The following is a 23,888-nucleotide window of genomic DNA, read 5'->3' on the forward strand; positions in this document are numbered from 1 at the left end:
GACCACCACCCTGGTCACGTGTCCACCCTGGTCACGTGTCCGCTGCTCCTGCGTTCGCTCACCAGGTCCCCACGACCACCACCACCAGCAGCACTGCCCCGGAGTGCACGCGCCTCCCCTCAAGAGGAACCCGCTGTACCGCGCGGACGCCGCGAGCGGGGGGGCCACGGCCCCCCACGCCGCAGTGGACGCGCTGTCCCCCCTCGCCCGCGTGCCCCCCCGCAGCCAGGCCGCGTGGACCCTGGAGGAGTTCAGCCGCAGGGCCGTGGCCCCCGGGGCTCGGCCCACACCTGCGATGCAGGTGACCGGCGGTGGGGGGGGGGGTCACCCCGGGGTCGCGTGGGGATGCAGGTGACCGGCGGTGGGGAGTGGGGGGGGTCACTCCGGGGTCGCGTGGGGATGCAGGTGACCGGCGGTGGGGAGTGGGGGGGGGGGGTCACTCCGGGGTCGCGTGGGGATGCAGGTGACCGGCGGTGGGGAGTGGGGGGGGGGGGTCACTCTGGGGTCGTTTCTCCATTCGGGGTCAGCGCGCCACGTGGCCACAGCCGTAGCCACAGGCGCACTGGATGCGGTGTGCCGGGTGAGATCAAAAAATACATTTTCCAGGTCAAGTGACCAGGAGAACAGAGCCAGTCGGGCTGAAACGCAGCCCTGAATGCCAAGTGCGGCGCTGTTGACGATGGCCATGCTGCTATTGTTGTTGCTGCTCGCAACAATGCCATGCTGTACCCATGCAGCACCCATGCAGTGCCCATGCTGCACCCATGCAGTGCCCACGCTTTAACCATACCGTGCCCACGCTTTAAACATACCATGCCCACGCTTTAACCATGCAGTGCCCACGCTTTAACCATACCGTGCCCACGCTTTAACCATACCATGCCCACGCTTTAACCATGCAGTGCCCACGCTTTAACCATGCAGTGCCCACGCTTTAACCATACCGTGCCCACGCTTTAAACATACCATGCCCACGCTTTAACCATGCAGTGCCCACGCTTTAACCATACCGTGCCCACGCTTTAACCATACCATGCCCACGCTTTAACCATACCGTGCCCACGCTTTAAACATACCGTGCCCACGCTTTAACCATACCGTGCCCACGCTTTAACCATACCATGCCCACGCTTTAAACATACCGTGCCCACGCTTTAACCATACCATGCCCACGCTTTAAACATACCGTGCCCACGCTTTAACCATACCATGCCCACGCTTTAAACATACCGTGCCCACGCTTTAACCATACCGTGCCCACGCTTTAACCATACCATGCCCACGCTTTAAACATACCGTGCCCACGCTTTAACCATACCGTGCCCACGCTTTAAACATACCGTGCCCACGCTTTAACCATACCGTACCCACGCTTTAACCATACCATGCCCACGCTTTAACCATGCAGTGCCCACGCTTTAACCATACCGTGCCCACGCTTTAACCATACCATGCCCACGCTTTAACCATACCGTGCCCACGCTTTAAACATACCGAGCCCGCGCTTTAACCATACCGTGCCCACGCTTTAAACATACCTTGCCCACGCTTTAACCATACAGTGCCCACGCTTTAACCATACCGTGCCCACACTTTAACCATACCGTGCCCACGCTTTAACCATACCGTGCCCACGCTTTAACCATACAGTGCCCACGCTTTAACCATACCGTGCCCACGCTTTAACCATGCCGTGCCCACATTTTAACCATACCGTGCCCACGCTTTAACCATACCGTGCCCACGCTTTAACCATACCGTGCCCACGCTTTAACCATACAGTGCCCACGCTTTAACCATACCGTGCCCACACTTTAACCATACCGTGCCCACGCTTTAACCATACAGTGCCCACGCTTTAACCATACCGTGCCCACACTTTAACCATACCGTGCCCACACTTTAACCATACCGTGCCCACGCTTTAACCATACCGTGCCCACGCTTTAACCATACAGTGCCCATGCTTTAACCATACCGTGCCCACACTTTAACCATACCGTGCCCACGCTTTAACCATACCGTGCCCACGCTTTAACCATACCGTGCCCACACTTTAACCATACAGTGCCCACGCTTTAACCATACCGTGCCCACGCTTTAACCATACCGTGCCCACGCTTTAACCATACAGTGCCCACGCTTTAACCATACCGTGCCCACACTTTAACCATACCGTGCCCACGCTTTAACCATACCGTGCTCACGCTTTAACCATACAGTGCCCACGCTTTAACCATGCCGTGCCCACACTTTAACCATGTAGTGCCCACGCTTTAACCATACCGTGCCCACACTTTAACCATACAGTGCCCACGCTTTAACCATGCCGTGCCCACACTTTAACCATGTAGTGCCCACGCTTTAACCATACCGTGCCCACACTTTAACCATGCCGTGCCCACGCTGAACCGATTCTTTACCGAAGCTGCACCCTTGCCGCTCCCGTGCCCCCCCCCCCGCAGCGCGCGCTGCGAGCGTCGCAGCCGGAGCGTCTGGAGTTCTGGCTGGAGGACGTGACCACGCCGGGCTACGAGGCCCTGCTGAGGCGCAAGGAGCAGCAGGAGCGGCGCTGGCGCTCGCTGCGCTGCGCCGCGCTGACCCTCGCCACACTCGCCGCGCTGGCGCTGCTCGCCGGACTCGCGGCGGTGGCCGTCAAGTTCTGGGTCAAGTTGTGACGCCCCCCCGCCCGCCCCCCCCCGCCCCCCCCGCCCGCCCGCGTCGGCTGCTTGTCGCAGAGGCTCGCGGTTCGAGAGCGGTGGCCGCCACGGTTAATCGTCGTCGTCGTCGTCGGCCATGGTCAATCCACTGCTGGACGAAGGGCTCCCCACGTCGCCGCCACCTCTCGCGATCTTGCGATGCCATGAACCATCCGGCGCCCGCACCCAAGCCGATTCCGTCGCTCCATCTCCCAGGTGGATGGCCGCTCGGACGCCGTTCCAATTCCTTCGCTGCCGCTCCGTTGTTATTGTTCCTGACCGTCGTCCGTCGCTCCTCCACTGCTCTTCGTCTCATCCACAATGTTCAACCACCACGACACTGCAGGTCACAATAACACGGTCACCCACTCGCATCATTCACTCACCCACCCAACCACTCACCCACCCACCGACTCACCCACCCACCAACCACTCACCCACCCACCAACCACTCACCCACCCACCGACTCAACTACCCACCCACCGACTCACTCACCCACCCACCCACTGACTCACCCACCCACCCATCGACTCACCCACCCACCGACTCAACTACCCACCCACCGACTCACTCACTCACCCACCCACCGACTCACCCACCCACCCACCGACTCACCCACCCACCAACCACTCACCCACCCACCGACTCAACTACCCACCCACCGACTCACTCACCCACCCACCGACTCACCGCACTCCGCTGCTCCCCTCGCACTGCTTCCACTTGGGAATTCTCTTCCGTGGTCACTCGTTCTGCGCTCAATTTCAAGGGACGCGTTCCCTCTTTATCACGCAACTTTAATTTCAGACACTGTCTTTCCGACAGACCTGTTCTTCACCTGAGGACGGCTGCTTACGTTGTGGCCGAAACGTCGTGAGAATTGTATTTTATTGTGTTTTATTTTTATTATTTTATTATTCCCTTCTACGTGACTTTACCGAAAGAACCAAGACGGTTTAAAAGTGCTGTTTGTTGCTGGCCACTTTGGGCCTGTGATCAGCAACCGCGTGAACAACAAAAGCATAGAAATGGATTGCCGCGTAAATGATTCAATCCACGAATCGATTTAATAATCGATGGATCAACGAGTCATCACTGCCGTTCCCAAATTTTCAAAATTACACCGCAAATTTGTCTGTAGGAATCTACATTGCAGTCATTCAGAGCTACCTTTGGGTTAGATCACGGTGTAGGTAAAATGTACATGTTTTATCCGAACCCTCCACCACCCGACAGAGCCAATCAAACCAAGTTGTCGCGTGATGGGTCGATACGCCAATGGATTTGTTTACTTTCACATGCCAGGGAATCCTCCACGCAAGAGCCTCGGTGTCAATATCGCGATCACGACTCCCCCCCCCCCCCCCTTACTGCCAAAACTTGGCAAGACCCTCCTGAAAACGAGTCGCGAGACCTCGGCGAGCGAAGCTTTCCTTGGGTAGAGAAGCCGAATCGTTACAATAAAGATAATGGCGGCAGAGGGCGCTGCAGGTCCACCCTCAAGTCCACGAGCTCGGAAGCCAGGGGGCCCTGAACCAGCAACCGCTGAGACCCTCGGTTCGCGAATCTGGGTTCGAGCCAACTTCGATTTGTTTTCTTTTATCACCGGTGCCCAAAAACGCCCACCGGCCAGCAACAAACGGCACTCGTGAAGTTGCAATAGATGCGAGTGGTGTACACGAGTTGGTGTACACGAGTTGGTGTACACGAGTTGGTGTACACGAGTTGGTGTACACGACCTCTCTGGAATTGAGCAAAGGTAACGTTACAAGAGCTTGGCGGTAGAGAGATGATGTGAGAAGTTTACAATTGTGAGAGATGATGGGAGACGTTTACAATTGTGAGAGATGATGGGAGACGTTTACAATTGTAGATGTCGCCTGGCGATGCTCGTTGTAATTACCGGCAGAACGTCGTCCTCGAATTGTAAATGCTGCGGGTTTGCTCTCCAACACACAACCGGTGTGCTGTAGTTACTAATTGGCATGCGTGTTTACGTGACAACCTTACTAATCGGCTATGTCGGGTGGTGGCGGGTTTAACGACGCATTTATATTTTTGCGATCTCACCCACAAACCTCGATTATGGATAATATTGGTCGAAAGCCTACGGACGACGTGTTAAACTGAAGATTCCATCAGTCGCGCAGTGGGAGGGGAGAGGCAGAAATAGAATTGCGACCTGCAGTGTGGTGGGTGAGTGAGTGAATGAGTCAGTGGGTGTGTGGGTAAGTGGGTGAGTGAGTCGGTGAACGAGTGAGCGACACGATGGATGGGTGGGTGTGTAGGGTGGGTGTGTAGGGTGAGTGTGTTGTTGTGACTGTCGTGGTTGAACACTGTGGATGAGACAGTCCTTGTCCGGTAGAACCAACATGGGTGGCGACATCAACCAGTGACGGTCACGGGAACGGTGACCATCGCAGTAGGAGCAATAGCAGAGTGATAAGGAGATGACTGATCACCGGTGAGCGAGTGGCTGGAGTAATTGCAAGTGCTGGATCATCGATCAATTTGGTGACCGAAGTCACTCCTGCTAACGAGCCCCTATCCTGGGTCGCTTGACTTCTCACCCGGTTACACAAAATAAACTTGAAGGGTCCTGATTTGAACCAGGTTCTCAAGTGTTCGAGCGGGGCTTGATGGTGCCAACCGGGTCACCAATGACTGCACAAACAAATACTTGCATCATGAACACTGTCTGATATACCAGCTTTGAGAATTTAATTAAAACAATTCGGTTTTTACTATCGTGTGACAAACAACTCTGAAGCAGGGCCACGTGGTTGGGCAGCACCCCCGAGTGTGTGTATAAGAGGTCACGTGATGTGATCTCAGAAGTAGCTCTACGATATCCCATTCCACGGGCCGTTCTCCGACACGTTCTGTGACACGTTCTCCGACACGTTCTGTGACACGTTCTCCGACACGTTCTCCGACACGTTCTCCGACACGTTCTGTGACACGTTCTGTGACACGTTCTGTGACACGTTCTGTGACACGTTCTCCGACACGTTCTCCGACACGTTCTCCGACACGTTCTCCGACACGTTCTGTGACACGTTCTGTGGCACGTTCTGTGACACGTTCTGTGAAACGTTCTGTGACACGTTCTCCGACACGTTCTCCGACACGTTCTGTGACACGTTCTGTGACACGTTCTGTGACACGTTCTGTGACACGTTCTGTGACACGTTCTGTGACACGTTCTGTGACACGTTCTGTGACACGTTCTCCGACACGGGGCGTGATGCACCGCGAGAGGCGCCTTGCGGATTCTCCACCCAGTGGCGCGACCACAGCCGACAGCGCAATCGGAATAGAATGGTCGGAACAAAACAAAAAGACGGAGAAAGATCTAATTGACAAAACCATGATTCTCTACGTCTCTCGCACACACAACAAGGTTTACACCGACTGTACTTTATTGTCAACATCATTATAACAATTCTCAAATTAAGACATAAAAAAAAACCCACGAAGAATATGAACAACCCAATTATACAGTTTCCTTTTTTTTTGGTGAAGTGCCGCACGTCCCGTCGCAATCAGCGGTGCCCCCGGGGGTGCCGCCACCACCGCCGCCGCCGCCGTGCAGTGCCACGCTCCGCTGCTGCTCCCATTCCGTCTCTCGTTGTTGTTTAATAGATCAGAGCGCCGTCACGAGCGGGAACAACTTTAAGTGGGGCAGGTTTCACTTAGAAGCAGGAGAAAAGATTCCACTTACGCAAATAATCATAATAAAAACATGTATCCACCTCGTCAACTGTGCCCTGAATGCATTTATAAATAATGTCAACTCGTAACGCCGCCACCACCGCCACCGCACGGTGTTCGCTCCCTCGCTCTCGTCGAGGGAGAGAGACGGGACGAGTCGGAGGCGCCGGCACGAGGAGGAACCACAGACTGTATCAAGTGATACAGTAATTTTGCTGTGACGGTTCCACCCGAAGACGGAAGCTTGTGTTGCCTCCGAAAGGTCGTGATTTAATTAAATGTATTTATTTTCTTTTTTTACCCACGTGACTTTACCGAAAAAACTAAAGAGTATGGAGCCTTGCAGTCACGAAAACTTCAACTCTAAAGTAGCAACAGTCAGGCGGTAAGGAGCTGGTGCTTCCAACAATTGCCCAAGCTCTGAGGACCTCTATACATTGAAATGTGTTATCGGCCAATGAATGAGTTTTTAATTGTTGAAATAAAATATTCCATGTCATGTCTTCATTTTGACTGGGGTAAAAAAAAGAAGCTAAATATCAAAGTTTTATTTTTGAATATTTTTCAAAACTGGGTTATATATTTTACGTATTTTTATGCGTTTTCGGGTTTGTACCACTATGTTCCTGAAGAAGCTCCCAGCGCGTGGTATAAAACGTCAGACATCGTGCGGAACGCCGCGCGGTACAAACCGTAAACACATCGTAAAGCCGCACCGCACAACCGCGAATGCCTATAGAGGTATACGGTCAAATTTATTTCATCAATCAGTAAAAACATTTAATTTTTCTTTATGAAAAGGCATGGACTCTTGTCTGACCCGTTGGCCAGCGGACAGAGGTCTAAGTCCAGTGTGCCACACCCATTTACTCCGTTCCGGAATTCCACACCATCCAATATCAAAAGCTCACTCATGGTGGATGTGAAAATGCGCACCGGATCGGAGCAACACGGACTGGCATTCTGACACGCACGGCTACTGGCCGCCGAGCTTCACTGATATGGAATGCGCCACTTGGCAGAAAGGGAAAGGGGGCGACTCGAGAGCGGGGGAAAGGCAAACACGACGTACCCCAAACAAATTGAAACGTTCCATAAACGTCCCGTACCGACAAAACGAGAATCCCAAAACTTGTGACTCCATTCCCAGATGGCAACAACATCCGCATCGGGTTTTCCAGCTTCGGGTCAACATGTGCAATTGGTATGACTGGTTCAAAGGAATACCGAACGTAGTTTATGTATGGACGAGGCAAAGGTGCAACCCTGCAATTCCTTGCTTACGCCCCTGCTGGCAGAAGGGCCTCCATTAGCGGGAGCTCCGGAGTGTCGAAGACCCTCGGTCATTGAAATCCTACGCACACGGAGTCGCAACGATCTGGAAAACCCGTGGTTGTCCGAGCTGCCTCCGCAAACTTAAATCCGCAAGCCGACACTGATCGTCGGCGAGAGAGAATCGTCCGGGAGAGGAATCGATCATCATTATCATCACCATGTCCGCATAGTTCTGGCGCGCCGATTCCGCTAGCAAAATGTTCGTGCGCGCTCGCGAAGCCGCGCCGCGCACGGCATCCCTCTGTGCCCCCCCCGCCTCCCCCATAAAAAAAAAACACTCACTCCCGCGCACGCCAACGATGTGAGATGACGATGTGAGAGATCCGCCGATGATGCGAGATGAAGATGTAAAGAGCAGACGGGCGCAGTGGACGCATCCTCCGCTCGTTAAAATACCCCAGACGGCTTTGCTACCCCCCCCCGTCCACTCCAAAGAACTTGTGTTCACCCACACCTGGCCACGTCGACCTCTCTCCACTGGACAATCGTCCTGCGCTGCCGACGTTGCATGCAGTTGAAGGAGTCGAGTCACATGTAGATGACACGGTGACATCGTGCGCCCTCACGGTGTATGGAATTCCTTCGTTGGCTGTCCACGAATCGCACGACGACTGCACTGAGAGAGGAAGTGATGACAGAGAATGTGATGAGATAAAGTGATGATAGAGAAAACAGTGCGACAAAGAGCTGAGAGAGACAGAGATAGCTTCTCGAAGCCTCAGAAGCATCTGCAGACGTTGCACGTACGACATTCGTTGGCCAGTATCATTATCCGCGAAATGTTTTATTCACAAGCATCTCCGGAACGTATCCCTCGCGAATAGCGATGGAATAATGTACCCACTGACTTGACACGCAACAACGAGTTTGATTGACCAGGACGCTGGCAGCTTGTGCGGCAGGCAAGTGCCACGGTGTGGTTCTGGCTTGGCCGGGCCGATCGTCGGTGGGGGAACCGCCCGTACCGTGGGGGGCCCGGCGCTGGATCGGCACAGACGTGCCACTGGAGAAGGGGATGAAGGGGACGCGCGCACATCTGGCGAAACACCGACGTGTGACGCCGCAACACCAGGGTGGCGTCTCCGCGCGAGGTACAAGTTTGCACTGCGCTCATAACAAAGTCCTTGCGAGGGATCAGCCCGGGCACGTCATGGAATGGACCAATGAATGCAGGAATTCCTCAGCGGTCTGCCTGTGCTGCCAAGAGTCTATAAATGTCTGTAACAGGAGTTGTATTTTTGTTATGCGTTTTTTTCCCCGTTAAACTGTACCACGGACGTTTCAGCAGCCGAACTCACGGCGGGCGAAGGGACGCTTTGCCCCGCAGAGATATGTACAAGCGTGTGCACACCTGAGCTCCTGTACCCCCCCGACACTTGGTGGGGCGTGCGACGCGTCCGAATTGCATCTCGCTCCCTGGTCGGGGCACGGCTCCGAAAATAAACAACTCAAGAGAGTCCGCGGCTCTCGTATAACTATACAAACCCCCAACACAGAGCCTCCCTCCAGACTCGACAAGCGTGCAAAATGCGGCTGTGCAGGATCTCTCCGCGGGAGGGCGTTCTCAACTCGGGGAAGGGTCTTGTCGACGACAGATTGTACCGCAATAGTTTCCGAGCAAAACGTCGTTGGGCGAGCAAAGATTCCCGTCTGTTCTGTTTGTCTCTGTCAGACTGAAGGGGTCAGGCCCGTGGGCTCCTCGGTGGAATCCCAGGAACTGTATAAAGGTGACAAAGCCCAGGCCCCCTGGTGCTGACAGACCCCCCCCCCCCGCAATGACTGCTCGCACTGTGAGCCTGTGTGCCACGCAAACCACGACAGCACGTGATCCCAAAGTCACTTGAACACGACTCATACGATACAAAAATGGCTTTGGAATGAGGTTACTCACAACATTTGGGTTTGACCAAACCCCGCGTGCCCAACTTTCATCAAGTACCCAACGCTCCCACTCCCCTCGAAACGATGCCTGAACCCTTCCAGGAGTGCAAATCCCACAAAAATGCGTGTTTTTGTTTAACCGGGAGAGTCAACTTTCATTTTCCATCTTTTCTTCAACCACAGCGACACAACGACCACAACCGCCAAAGTTAAATTTACATTTCAAAATGCTTTTCGCGAACGGCGTTTTTCTCTCTCTCAACGACAACTATTTTTCTTCTTCTGCTCGCGCTCCCTGCATCAGGGCTTCGAATCGCATCGCCGGCACAACCGGTCCCCTGGCCGGCGCCCGGCGACTAAATGTTTCCGTCCTCCATCAGCTTGTTGAGGCCCTGGCAGATTTTGGCGAGGTGCTGCTGGAAGGCCGGCTCGGTGCCGTAGAGCGCCGCCAGGAACTCGCCGTCCCCGAAGCTGCGAAAGACGTTGTCGACGCGTGCGTGCGACTTCTCCGTGAGGTGGTGGCCGATGAGGCGGTGCAGCATCTCGCGGCAATCGTCGAGCGTGCGCGCCAGGACGTCGCGGTCGAAGGTGAACTCCACCTCGTGGAAGCTGACGGCCGTGAGCGTCGCCTGATTCAGCTTGCGCTTGAAGCGCTCCGCCGTCGCCAGCTCGTCCGTCGAGAACTGGCCGTTGCGCGCCAGCACGGCGAGCTTCACGGCCACCTTCACCAGGTCCTTGACGGCCTTCTGCGAGGTCTTGCGGTCGTGCGAGAAGGCCTTGCGCGCGCGGTACAGCTCGTCGAGCACGTCGCTCGCCGCGTCGTCGATGAGGAAGCCCGCCACCGAGCGCGTCGCCATCTTCCCCAGCAGCTTCTTCTGGGCCTGCACGGCCAGGCTTTTGGAGCTGAAGCTCTCCATGTCAACTGCGCACACACGCACGCACGGTCACTCAAAATTAGCGATCGCGCTGGAAGCGACCGTGCGCGCGGCTCGTCACGAGGCGCGGTTGCTGCTCAGTGACGGAGCTGCAGAACAGCCCGAGATGTTGGGTACCAGGGTGACCGAGCCTATCATTCTCCGTGACAACCGCACACGCGTCATACTATTATTATTATGATGACGCTTGTTTACCAGGAAAGCCTCAATACGTTTTTGCAGTCGTAGGTGACAACTGCTACGCATTTCTCAACGATGTAATTTGCGAGTAATTTTTCACATTTGGCATAAATTAGGACCATGCCGCCAGCACAAAATGGCCTCGTCTTGCGAATAAAGTCAGGGATGGATCTTTAATGTCTACTTTGTAGCAGACAGCACGTAGTCGTAGCATTGCTACGGCTAATACACACGGCGGTATTAACCAGGGTGACTGACGGCTTCGAACCGCAGTGTCACCGCCCCACGATTCAAAGACAAAGATCCCCCGTGTAGCCTTAACAGATTGTTGGGGCAATTTCTGTTAGCGAGTAGCACCTATGATGGCCAGCACGGCACATAAGGGGGTTGGGTGGCCAGCACCACGCCCGACCACCTTTGTCTCCCCAGTGGCGATGTTTACATACCGCACCAGGTACTCATTTGAGACCGAGTCGACCTAGGGGAGGCCCAGAACCGGTTCAGGTAATCATCACGGGTTCGTAGCGCAGTGCGCTAACCACTACACGACCGTTCCCCACTACACGTGCACACACACACACAGGTATGTGCAGGCGCACGTGCCGTCCACACCAGCCGCCGTGACAGCCTTCGCAGGTGCCCACTTACAGTGGAGATCTCACTCCAAATCAATCCAGTGGTATTAACTTTTCATCCATTTCCATAACGCCGTGTGGAAACTACCAGGCCTACCACTCCACGCGAAGCTCCCCGGGTCTTCTTGGCCACCGCTATGCCCTCCCTTCTCTTTGCTTTCGAAACGTGGAGCCCTTTAAAATAATATCTGGACCGGCTTTAAACATTCAGGCTGGCCTTTCTAAGAACCATCCTGGATATATGACTGGTTAGAGGGGGCTTAATGGGTCTCGCATGGGCTAGAAAAAAGATGGACTGATGCAGTAAAGAAGGGTGTGGGGCTGAGTAGGCTTGCCGATGACTGGTACCAGAGGTGTCAAGATCGGCCTCAATGGAGAAGGCTCGTGAAGGACGCTACTCGGCAGTTGGAGGCAGTCGCCCTCCAGCAGCAGCGGAGGGTCAAAGAGCAACGCTGACAACAAGCAGAGCGTCGTGCGGCTAAAACGCAGAAAGTTGGTACGGTTGGGAGCGCAGGTCTGTGCATCTGTGAGTCATCTCAGTCAGTCGACCCCGAGCACCCCCGAGTCTGCCTCCTGCCAGCGCGCCTTTGAGACTTCACGTGGCCTCAACGTGCATTCAGCTTGAAACAAGCGCTGGGGTGACGTCAGTGCCACTTCGTGGCGAATGGTGACTGCTGCTGCTGTTGTTGTTGTTGTTGGGGATTAGGGCATCATTAGGGCATCATCGCACTCCTCGGCGTAAATCGGCAGTGACAGGAAAGGTCGCGCGTCAAACCGCTCCACGCGACGGTGGCAATGACCCAGGGGACCGCACCGCCGGTATCCATTTTCGCGATTTCCTTAATTGGTGTTAACGGTTGTCTTTTACATAACCACGGCGACAGCCGACGGACGTTTGCTATCTCCAAGCTCTCGCTTGTTAAAGGTAAAGGTGCAAATCTGCAATTGCTGGCCAACGTCGCTGCTGAGAGTGCCTCCGGCGGTTACTTGGTCTACTCTTCCAGGCCAGGCCAGACTTCTTGGAAGAGGTGGAGGTGCCCACACTTCACCCCGCCACGCGCGAGCTGCCGATCGACAGACGAGGGTGAACTCACTCCCACTGCTGGATGGACAGAGACGGCGGGTGGGGGGCGTGGAGGGGTGGCGAAGGGAACCTGCTCCGTTGTTTCAACCGCCGTGCCAGGACATGGAGTCGAACCGGCGACCTCTGGGTTGCAAGTCCCGTCCACTGGCCACCATCACACAACAGTTGGCAGAGCCTCTCGCCTGCTCAGCAATGCAACCATCTCTCAATGCGTTGTCACCTGGTGAATAGCGATGCCCAGCGTGGTTCTAAAATTAATTATTTAACTAAAACATAATTCCCCCACCGGGTGCGGCGGTGCACGACTGATCCTCGCCACCTTGGGGGGGGGAGGGTTGGTGGATCACACAGAGATCTGTGCAACTACCCAAATCTGCTGGACTGCCAGGTGGTGGCCAGAAGGTGGCAGTACAGCGGCTTAACTGGAGTCGATCTCCGTGGATCTCGGTCACCCACCGGCTGTTGTGTGTGGTGAGTTTTCTCCGGGTCTTCCAGTTTCCCCCCAACATGAAGCCAAACAGACTCACAAACAAACCTGGAATGTGGAACTCTCTGGACTATGGAAGTCTGTGGAAGTCTCTGGACTGTGGAAGTCTCTGGACTATGGAACTCTCTGGAAGTCTCTGGACTGTGGAACGAATCAACGGTGCAGCACAAAACGTCCCCCGCCACCCCCCTCCCCCCCGCAAGCCCCCCCCCCCACCGCCGGCTGCTGCTAGGAAGCCGCACGGCAGACGGCGCTGAGTGAAGCGCAGTGCAGCTGCCGGAAGCGGTGGCGGCGTCCTGCCGGCACCGGCGGCTCGTTACGGGACGAGCTTCAATCGGCGGCCGTGGCAGCGACTCGGCCTCCCTGCTGCCGAAACGAAACCGCGGCGCGAGCGGCATCACCGCACGGCAGCTGAGCTCCGATGCGGGGGAGGGGGGGTGGAAAACCCCGAGGGGGGGAGGGGCGGCGCGAGTGACACGACCGGGGTCACAGCGCAGTGGCCAAGTGCAAGGAGGAGAATCACTCCACCGCCAATCCCAGTCCCGTCACGTGCGCCTCCTTGCCCCCGCGCGAGCCAAGGCGGGTCAGCGACATCGATGCACTCTGCGATGGGCCCTAAAAGCCACTGGAGACCAATTAAGGGTGTCTGGACGTGGCCATTATACTCCTACCCAGCCCAATTAGGCGTTCCTTGGGAGCACGGAAGCCCCTAATTAGGGGGGCGTGGCGGGAGGACCCTCCCTGCGCACAATGGCACGCTCCCAATCCCCGCTTCCCGTGCCCGCAGCAGGTGGGGGGGGGGGCACCGTGGAAGGAGTAACGCGCCCCAGCCCTTCCCGCGGTGATGGTGGCAGTGATGATGATGATGAGATGGTGACCGGCAGGTGTGTTGAAGCTCCAGGGCGCCCAGCAAGCCGCGTGTTATTATTTATCCAAATATTCGTGTAATTGTGTAACCACTTGTGTTATTCGTTCCCCCCACCCCCCATACTCTGTTGCGGTGTTGTTCGAGTTTGCACGCGCGACTGTTACATTTACATTCCCATATAACCTCCGCTGCTATTTATCCGCCATTGCCTAGCCCTGCTTAGGGTGCCGGACACCAGGAAAAAAACAGACCCCCCCCCGTCCATGCGAGTCGACTTGCCGTCTACCCCCCCACCACCCCACACACACGAGCTCATTAGCCACGCAGGCAATGACGTGGGTGCTTTAGCGCTGCCACGGCTGTTCTGTAGATGCACTCCAGCACGCACGCACAGGGCACACACAGGGCACAAAGATCCCCCGCCGGAGAGCGCACAGAGACGGCCGCGAGCCATTGCTGTGATCGAGCACCCATGGAACGCTGGCACCGTCGCGTCAGGGAGCCGTGCGCTCAGCACTGCGGCTGGCTGGCTATTGTCTTGCCACCATTACCGACGAAGATGACGACGCATACCGCGCCAGATACTTATTTATGGCCGAGTTGACCTAGGCGAGGTCCGAAACCGGTTTGGATATCACTCGCCAGCGATGTTCGTTGGCAATGAGCGGGAATCGAAAACTTGGGTCGACTTTGCTCGTAGCGCGGCGCGCAAACCACCACACTACCGCTCCCCACATAAAAACACAGTCACACAGTCACACGTGCACAACAACAACCGCCGTTCGCCACCGAGTTGCAGCGACGTCACCACGACTCTTGTGCAAGGCGAGGTGCACTATGCGGCACACGTCCGCGCGCGCTCACACACACACACGCGCGCTCACACACACACACGCGCGCAAATTACCAACTTACACCGCTCCACGTGTCAAAATAATTTACCACCTCGGCCGCAAAAAACACCGCTACCCGTGAAATGCCACCTTCAGGAACTCGGCGTGTGGCACTAATTTCGCAAATGCAGCCTCTCTCCTCTCTCATCGTCTCGAGCTTTAGGTGGATCGCAAGGAGGATTGCGGGGGGGTGGGGGGGCTCAGACGGTCGGTGCATTAAATATTAACGTCGCATCTCCTCCGCCGAGCGCTTTCCATGACGACTCCTTCATAAATGGCAGCAAAGCTTCAAACATTTTTTGAAGTTTAATTGCTTTTTTATTTTATAACTCTTCTTCAAACGCATTTTTTGTCAAAGTTAATTCAAACAAAATTAATAGGCTGAACAATGACGGAAAGGGCGCGGGGTCAGGGATATTTGTAGAAGGGAAGCTTAGGGGTGGGAGAGAGGGAGGGAGGGGGTCTGTGCTATAGGTCGCCGATCAAAAGCTCAGGAAAAGTTAATTCCGCCCTTTAAAATACTTGACACATGCACGCACAACGTTCAAGCTCTCGCTCTGAGACAGTCAGCTGAAGGGGTGGCGGTGGGTGGGCGGGCGGGTGGGTAATCTGGTTGTCAGTATTGGGGATCGGTTGGCAAAGGAAGGCGAGCGGATCTCCTGCCCCAAATGTAGTCGTGCGAATTAAGATGTTATCAGCGACGATGACAATTATTTTACCCAGCGGAGCCTCTTTGCGGGAAGGTATCCGCCGCATTGGGGAGTTCGGCCGATTCCACTTGTTTGTATGTTACGTTTGAACTTCTTTCGCACTGTACGTGGCCAACCGTGTTAATCGGTGTGGATTTGCGTGGGAGGAAACACGAGCGCCAGCAGAAATCCACCACAATGTGTACGCTGGAATGACACGCAAACCTTCGCACAGATAGATTTGATCTGAACTCAATCCAGAGCAGATGGATCAAATCCATCTGCGGACCGCATCCATTAATGCACTGCCATCTGCTGGCACCTTGCGGCCTGAGCCAGTAACGTGACTTCCCCATCCCCATGACTCTGGCCAGCCTATTCACGGGACCCCAACGTGGTTGACGGGTGGGTCAGCGACTGGTAAAAAAAAAGAACTGTTCGTATCCGGCACACCACATTCAGTATATGTCTCGCCAGGCAAGAACAGAAGTATGACAATAGAGTCACGTGTGGAACCTCCTCAAGTTCTGTCGCAAGTCTGCAGTAGGTTCTCGCACGAGCCGGGGCGCCGACGCTCTGCGCTGATCACGCCGACTCATCGCAGGTTGTTCACGTCCTTCCTAATTTAGGCCGAGTTCTCCACCCGCCCGCCCCTCGATCGTCGTAATAATATTAATGATCTCATTTTCATTTCGCGGCATTCGTCAAAATTGCAGCATTCGTGAAGGCAGCCGGAACTGGCACTGCCAAAAATTGCCCGAGCTCTGTGGTCCTATATTGGGACGTTTGTACAACTCAAAGTCTCGACACTAACGACAACAGTTTAGCAGTGGTCCGGATAAACATTCCGTGAGAAATTAAGCCCCTGAGCAAAATATCAGCTGCTCCTTCGGAATGGACACGACAGTGCACGGTCGGTTCTTTCCATCCACTCCAGTCAAGTGGGATGGGATTGACGGAGGGAGGGAGGGAGAGAGCCATCGGCATGGTGTCCTCACCAGGAATTCTCACCAAATCTAACCGAGTAAACGAGTGGACCTCGTTGTGCGGCACGCACCGCCGCCGCTGGGCTGTGTCGGAAATATCAATCCCGTCATATTGGGGAGCGCAGAGGGGGGACAGGAATACACTCGGGGTGCCACGCTAATAGCGCTGTGCAGTGCGCGCGTGCGTGGGAATACGGCGCCTGCAATGAGTGGTGCGGTGGTTGCCGGCAGGCTCAGGCGTACGATCCTGGCAACCTGGGTTCGATTCCGCGCGACTTTACAACGTGGCTTGAACCACTTCTATGGTGACAGCCTAGAGTGGCCAACTGCTCGGGGTATAACGACCATCGCCACTGGCATGATGCTACGAGTTGTCACGATTCAACCTCGGCAATTGAATCCGTTTGTTTTAGTGATGCCGTCAATGTAGCGGCCTAGAGTGGCTTCCGGGGGGCTTACATGAACTTATTACATACAACGGATATCCACAAGAAAACATTGATTCTGACGTGCCTATCAAATCGATATTAATCAACGAATCATTACACCATCACGAGATGCTGCCATGCCCGCATCGGTACCAGCGATATCAGAACCCGCCCCTGGCCTTACCACGCTACAGGCGGTGCGAAGTTATTTTATGATTAACAATGAATACACCCGCAGTATATAACCAGGGCGGCCTGCCAGATTCCAACCGCGAACCTCTGCACCTTCGCCCCCCCCATTCCACCCCCACCACACACACCTTGTAAGTTTGTAGATCCGCCGCTGACCTGGCGTGGGGTTGTAAGCATCAGCACTGGGGAGACGACAACGCTCAAACGTGGGTGGGTGCCGGCCACGCCGACGTCTCGTGCGTCACGCCGGCCGCCCTGCGCTTAATAGGTGCTCGCTAACAGGTTTGCTGCGAGTCGATGGGGATAAACAGGAGATGATTATGTAAGTTTTTTTTGTGGCTGTTGTAAATAACCACGCAATGTCACGATTCACTCAGCCGTCCCACGGCCGGCCCACGGCTCTTTGTGCCGGGTCACCGGTCCGTGAGGGCTCTCTGTTTTTCATGTAACCAATTATTTCCCCCACCAATTATATTCACAAATGTATTTGTCCCCCCCCCCCCCCGAACGGCGTAGTGACGTCGCAAGACGGACAGAGAGCTCTCCCGTCACCGGCCCTCGCTGCCCGCGAGAAGAGAACGCAGCGCGCGGACGCGTCGAGAGAGCCGTGAGAAACGGCCGGCCCACGAGACGATGGCATCATTACGGTTGAACTCTACCCTGGCGTGCAGCAGCGCCGACGGTCGACGGCGTGCTGCTGGCCACGACGAGGCGGCCTCCAGGAGAGAGCTCGTGGAGTTTTGCCGCCCCCCCCCCCGTGCCCCTCCCCGACGTTGAAGGGAGCAAAGACGGCCGTGGCTGACTACGTGGTCCGTAGGCACCATGGTCGTGACATCCGACGTCGCCCGTTATGGGCCTCTTATCCATGTGAGGGGGGCGGCCCCCTCCCCCTTTTTAATGCCACGTGAGGCCGGCGCAGAATTTGGTCTGGCGGGCGATAAATAAATGGCACAAATACCAAATGTACCAAGTAAAAAAAAAATTCAGTGAAAACCAAGATCAATGTTTTGGGTTTTTCATTCAGCCATTGGAGATGGCGCTGAGACCATCAACTCACGACACTTGAGAACTCGGTTTAATCACAACTCAGTCGGTGCGAGTCTATGAATCTCTATGCGAGTCTATGGGTCTCTATTTGAGTTACTGGTGACCGGGCAGAGAACATCAACTTATTACACTTGAGAACCCAGTTTAATCCCAGGCAGTGGAAACCATAATTCAAACGCAGGATATCTCAGCGGTACCAGCAGCTCACCATCTCTGACACGGCATTAGCTCCGCGAGCCACCAGGCCACTTCAAGGCTGTGTTTTTAAATGAGGATACGAAACAGGCGTCTTATGGGCACAGCAAGATCCAGCTGCTGGTAAATAGTATGAACAGGCAGGGAGCTGGAGAGAGAGACACACACACATATAAAAAATAAAAACCAAACAGAACTGGTGCTGCCCTGATTTTGCAGTGACCCCTACGAGCCAGAGAGTTAATGAGCACGGGACAATAACAGTTCCTGACAGAGCGAGCGACTCGTGAGTGTGCAAACACGTGGAGAGAACACGACCACCTTCAGAAACCTCAGAGGTCAAACCTCACAGATCAAACCTCCGCGTCAACAGCAGCAGGAGGCGAGTGTGTGTCGGCGAATTCTTGTTGTGCATTTGAGTTTTTTTGTCGTCTCGCATGCTTGGGATTTCTTTTCCTGTTCTTGAGTTGCCCTTCGGATGCCCTCTGAGGGTTATTTTCCATCGAGAAATGTTGACTCAACAATCTGATAAAGTTCGCGAAAGGCATGTAAACATTTCAGCTTCAAAAAAACATCTATATCTCTCCCGCAGGAAAGAAAATATTTATATATTTATATTTGCATCTGCCAACAAAGCCTTGGTAAGTTGAGGCATTTTTTCTTCAAGCCAGGACCCATATTGGCACGTTTTCTAAATCGTTCAGTTTCATAAGAAAAAGCATGTTTGGTCACCCCGGATAAAACTTTCGTCTAATCGAGCGATGGCTAAACCACGGCTCAGTATCATTTTACTTATTTATCCAGGATAGCCACACTGAGTCGTGGGACTCTTTTCAGGGGGGTCCGGCATTGGCTTTTTATCTTCAAGATGTTTTCTGCCAAGTAATGCTGAGCGTGTTTATACGTGTAGGAGGAAACCGGAGGACCCGGAGAAAAGCCATGCGCGAGGGGAGGGGGGGCAACACTCCATCCCCGTACAGGCAGACAGAGAGGCAATTAGTCCACTTGCTGGAGCGCCTTCTCCTGGCGAGCCAGGGTACGGCAACCTCCTCGACGCCCACGGGAAAGGAGTTTCAGAACGTGTGCGTGACACAGCAATCCTGGCTGCTACTTCCACAGTGCTGGGTTACAGGCCACGTGCATAGCCACCACCGCGCGGCACATTGGGGCCACAGCTGCTCGCTTTGACTTTTAAATCGAACAGAAGCCAAAAGTGCCCGAGGCACTCGCCTCTGGCAGCAGAGCCAGGACATGAATACTCCCGGGGCGCTCCCGCAGATTTGTGAATTAAAAACTCCGCAGCCAACCAGCACGAGCGAACTGGTCAGCATGACCACTCCAGATGACCGCTCGAACCTGACCGCCGCATCGAACTGTCCCACGCGACCGTGGCTGTGGGCCGGATGAAGATTTTGGTGCGTGGTGCTCCTAAGGCCACCTCTGTTCGACACTGCGCCACCAAAGCTTTGCGTTTCACGAGGCTGGCACCCTCACGAATGCACCTCCGCCGCCTAGCGCTGTGGGGGAGGGTTCAGGTTTAATGCTCGTTTGCACGCAGATCTGGACGGGGAGGGAGAGGCCAGGGTGAGGCCAGGGTGAGGCTAGGTCTCCTGAGTTAGCCAGGCACGTCGCACTCCCACCGGCCCAAGCATCCAGACCGCCGTCAATTTTGTGAATGAAATTGGTGTTGAAAATATTCGTCGATGAAGTTTATTTTTATTTTTTCACGACGACGATGACGACGGCCGCCCCACAAAGGCGAAAGCGTGACTCACAATGGCGAGACATTGTGAGTCACGGTATCGTGTAATTGTGTTAACATTATTAGCGACTGCAGTGCCCCGAGGAAGACTAAACACGGTAAATGACTATATACAGTGCGTTTTCTTTTTATTTACAGACTTTACTGATTGGCTGACCTGATACCATGGGGGGGGGGGAGTGGGGGGAAAGTTGCGCACCCTTCACACCAACGTTCAATAACCAACAGCATGCGAAAATGTTGACTCCTTTAGTCAACTAGACTAAGAGGGAGCGATTAGAAACCAAAAAACACAGACCCCGACTTAAGTCAAACTCCGAAGGTTGTTGCCGACTGGACTATGAGCACGACTAAAACCTGCCGGTCCGCAAAGAAGTCCCCGCTCGTAGGGGTGACCGCTGCCACCAGGCGAACACCCCCCCCCATACCTTGCGCCACTCACCCCATTAACCCCCCGGGCCTAGTGCCACATTAACGCGGCTCGGCCGCTGGCTCAAACCGCCCGCGGACGCTGCATTCACGGCCGCTGCATTCACGGCCGCTTAATAATTTATCACGCTGGGTCGGTCGCAGGGAACGGTTCCAAAAGTGCGGGGCGCGCTCGGAGCAGAGGGGTCCAAGACGCTCGCAATTTACCTCCCGCGTTCCACCAAATTAAACGACTTCCATTTAGTTTTTGTACGGCCATTCTCCCTCTCTCGCCCTCTCTTCCCCGCCCTCCCCTCTCTTTGTCTGGCTCGACCATGAGCTCTCATCTCGTGCCCGGTCCATCCACGTCCCCTTCCGCTTGCGTTAACGCTGCGTCCCCACGTCAGGTCTGTCGCTCCGCTCTTTGCGTGCGCAGAAGAAGAAACTGTTTGCCTTGTGTCCCGCTAATGCTCGCTCGCTCGCTCTATTATTTTTCCTGCCCGCTGCTGGATTAAGGCCTCTCCCCCTTCACTGCCACGTCCTTCATCCAGCGGCGGCCATGATCGGTGCAGACATCGCTCGCGACTGATGTTAGCCGTAGACGCGGCAAAGATGAAATCGAACTCGGGTGACCAGGTTCATATTAGTTCTGTAAAAACAGAACTAATTTAAACAACATGTGTATAGGACTTGTTTGAAAAGACCTTGTGTTTCTCACACCACAGTGCAATTCAAAGGAAAAAAGTTTATTCTTTTCACTAAATTAACCTATTAACTCTAAAAATTATAGTCGTAATTTTTTTGTCTTTTCTTCTAATATTCCAATTGTGCTAATTGGCATGAAGTGTCCGTTTGGAACTCTGGTGCGGCAGTGCGTTGTCCCGTGGCAGAGAACGGCTCGCAAGAGGAGACATCACAGAACTAGTTCTGAGGACCCCTTCACGTGACCTCGAGTGCGCGCTTGGAGCGCGACACCGTCTCACACTCGCTACTGCGGAGATGTTCGTCGCAGTGGCAGCCGCACCACGTGTGAATCCTCCGCTGGAATTGTTTTCAGGGGGTTGTTTTGTGCTGTTGGTGGCCGGGCTGAGATCATGAAGTCGCTGTGCTTGAAATCAGAATCTGTATTTATACTGGAGGAATCCGATGAGCTATAAAGCGCTTTTTCACAGATGTCCAGTAGGGGCGGGTCAGATTCGAACATAGGATGTCGGCAACGTCTCCACCACCGAGCCCCCCACGGCCAATTCCCCGAGTCGTCAAATTCTTCGACCACATTTGTGTGGGCTCCCAACGAAAAAGGAATCAACCGATTGATCGATCGATTGTGAAAGCTTTCAAAATGACAGCACTTGTGCTGGACGGCCGGCCATATGCACCCCGTTGATGTTGTAGTGTGGTCAGCCAGACGACGGCTCTCTCTCTCTCACGAACTCCCTCATTCCTCGCACAAGTTCCGAGTTCCCAAGTTGATATTGTGTAACCAGGGTGAGAGCTCAAAGAGACCCGGATGATTCTCGTTTTGCACGAGTGACCTGGGTAACCAAACTGACAAAAAGCAAAATGGAGAAAATACACCGATGAAGCCAATAGAAATCAGAGCAAAAATGTTCGTCTATGGTGCAATGTAAGTCTATGGGCAATGCTTGTGTAGGGGGAAATGTAAGTCTCAGGGAAATCTTAGTCTATGGGCAATGTAAGTCTCAGGTGACTATTGCACTAATATGTACAGAGACGAGGATACACGACTCAGAAGCAATTGCAAGTGAAGTCACGAAGAATCAACGGCTTCTCATGCGATTCTGCACAAACCGCGAGCGCGTCAAGATAAATCACGGCTAAGTCGAGGGCAACGAGCACGGTAGGGGGGGGGGTCGCCATGCCCCCCCCCACCCACCCTGCTCCCGACGCTGTCCCAGAAAATAAATGAAATCCGCCGTTTGCACGCGCGGCTTCCCAACGCCAACGAGGCCGTCAATAATCAGTCAACGCTTCCGCCAAGGGGCGGCCGGCAGTGCCTCGGCTCACACGGCCACCGCTGGGCCTCGCAAAACCCTGGGCTCGCCGGGAGCACCGCACTCGCATTGTTATAATGGGCAGATAATGAGCGAAGGGGAGCGGTGGCAAAAGCGGGAATCGCACTGCACTGGATAGCCGGCGACTCGAGTTCGATGCCAGACCACGCATAGCATCAGTGGCGATTGATGCGATATCGAAACTGGTCCTGGGCCGTCCTTCCTTCTCCACTTTATTAACCGCCACTGACCAGCGTGGTGAAGTATGGTCAAACGACCCTTGTGATTTGACATGGTTTGCAGAAGCCTTTGTCCCCATGGACATAAGCACCAATCATTGGATTCAAGCAGCTGCTGCATTGGAACGTTTGGCCAATTCTTCACTGAGAATGTGAAATGTAGAGGTCACCATCATCAGTCATGGTCCGTCCACTGGTGAATGAAGGCCTCCCCGAGCCATGGCCATCCCCTCGCCGTCCCGCTACGCAACAATGTGTCGAGCACCTGCACACGAGCCGACTTCACCGCTCTGTCTCCTCGGTGGACGCCCTATCAGGCACGACCTCACGTTTGGCTACCACTGTCGTTAGTTTATACCACCAGCCATACACACACACAAATTCATGGCAGTAGATGTGGGTACCTGATGCACACATGGAAAATAAAAATAAATCTCCAGTGGTGCGACTGTGGTCATCCAGAACAGACCGTAAAACGTATCATGACGCAATGCCCGATCCACAAATGCAAAGGGGACATCACGGCGATACCACTCCACTGCTCCTGATGCGGTAGTCTGGGACTGACCGCCTGCATGTGCACTTGTAGTTGTGGCTCTGCATCGACATCAGCCAGAGGGCAAGAAGAAGACCACGAGCCATCATCCCTTCGAGCAGCGTGCCCTGCCCAAGCCCACTCACTCTCCTCGACAATCAATACGATGCCTCGGACAGGGATACATCTCCCTGATCCATGTGCTCCTCTTGCTGTCACAGTGCCATTCCAAGCATGCACCTCTCCATTCGTACAGTTGCATACCTTTTAGCATTTGGCCTTAGTTATCAACGCCCCACGTCGATAATTCATATTCCGGCAGCGGATTACATGCTCTCTAAAACACTCCTTGTCCGTACCGCGATTATATTCTGAGTGTGCCCTTTGAGGTCGCAGCACAAGGCAAACATTTCACATGTTTTGTGTGCCCATAGGGAATTTGATAATGCGGTGCCATCAGTAGCATCACAACCTGCCTACGGGCACTGACAATAAATCTATCTATCTATATAAATCATCTGTAGAGATGGTGATGGCTGGCTGAGGGGTGAGAGCACTGCGCTAGCACCGCTCAGAACTTGTGTTCAAATCCAGGATTCAGCTGAGTCCCATCAAGGGCAACCCTACCAACGGTGACAATATCTAAACCAGCCTCCTCTCATTCACCTACCACGCTGATT

General features: G+C 54.4%; 1 protein-coding gene across 2 annotated transcripts in view; it reads right to left on the reverse strand.

Moving 5' to 3' along the window:
• Positions 1–5,828: 5,828 nt before the first annotated feature.
• Positions 5,829–23,888, reverse strand: part of LOC144945815 (tumor necrosis factor alpha-induced protein 8-like protein 1) — a 62,151-nt gene continuing 44,091 nt past the window's right edge. For both annotated transcript variants that reach the window (XM_078874356.1, XM_078874355.1), the window contains exon 2: positions 5,829–10,552. In XM_078874356.1, coding sequence (XP_078730482.1) covers positions 9,987–10,552 — 566 coding nt within the window. In that variant the 3' untranslated portion in view covers positions 5,829–9,986. The remainder of the gene's footprint in view (positions 10,553–23,888) is intronic.

This window comes from Lampetra fluviatilis, chromosome 39 (genome assembly GCF_964198595.1).
Source record: "Lampetra fluviatilis chromosome 39, kcLamFluv1.1, whole genome shotgun sequence".
NCBI classification, from domain to species: Eukaryota; Metazoa; Chordata; class Hyperoartia; order Petromyzontiformes; family Petromyzontidae; genus Lampetra; species Lampetra fluviatilis.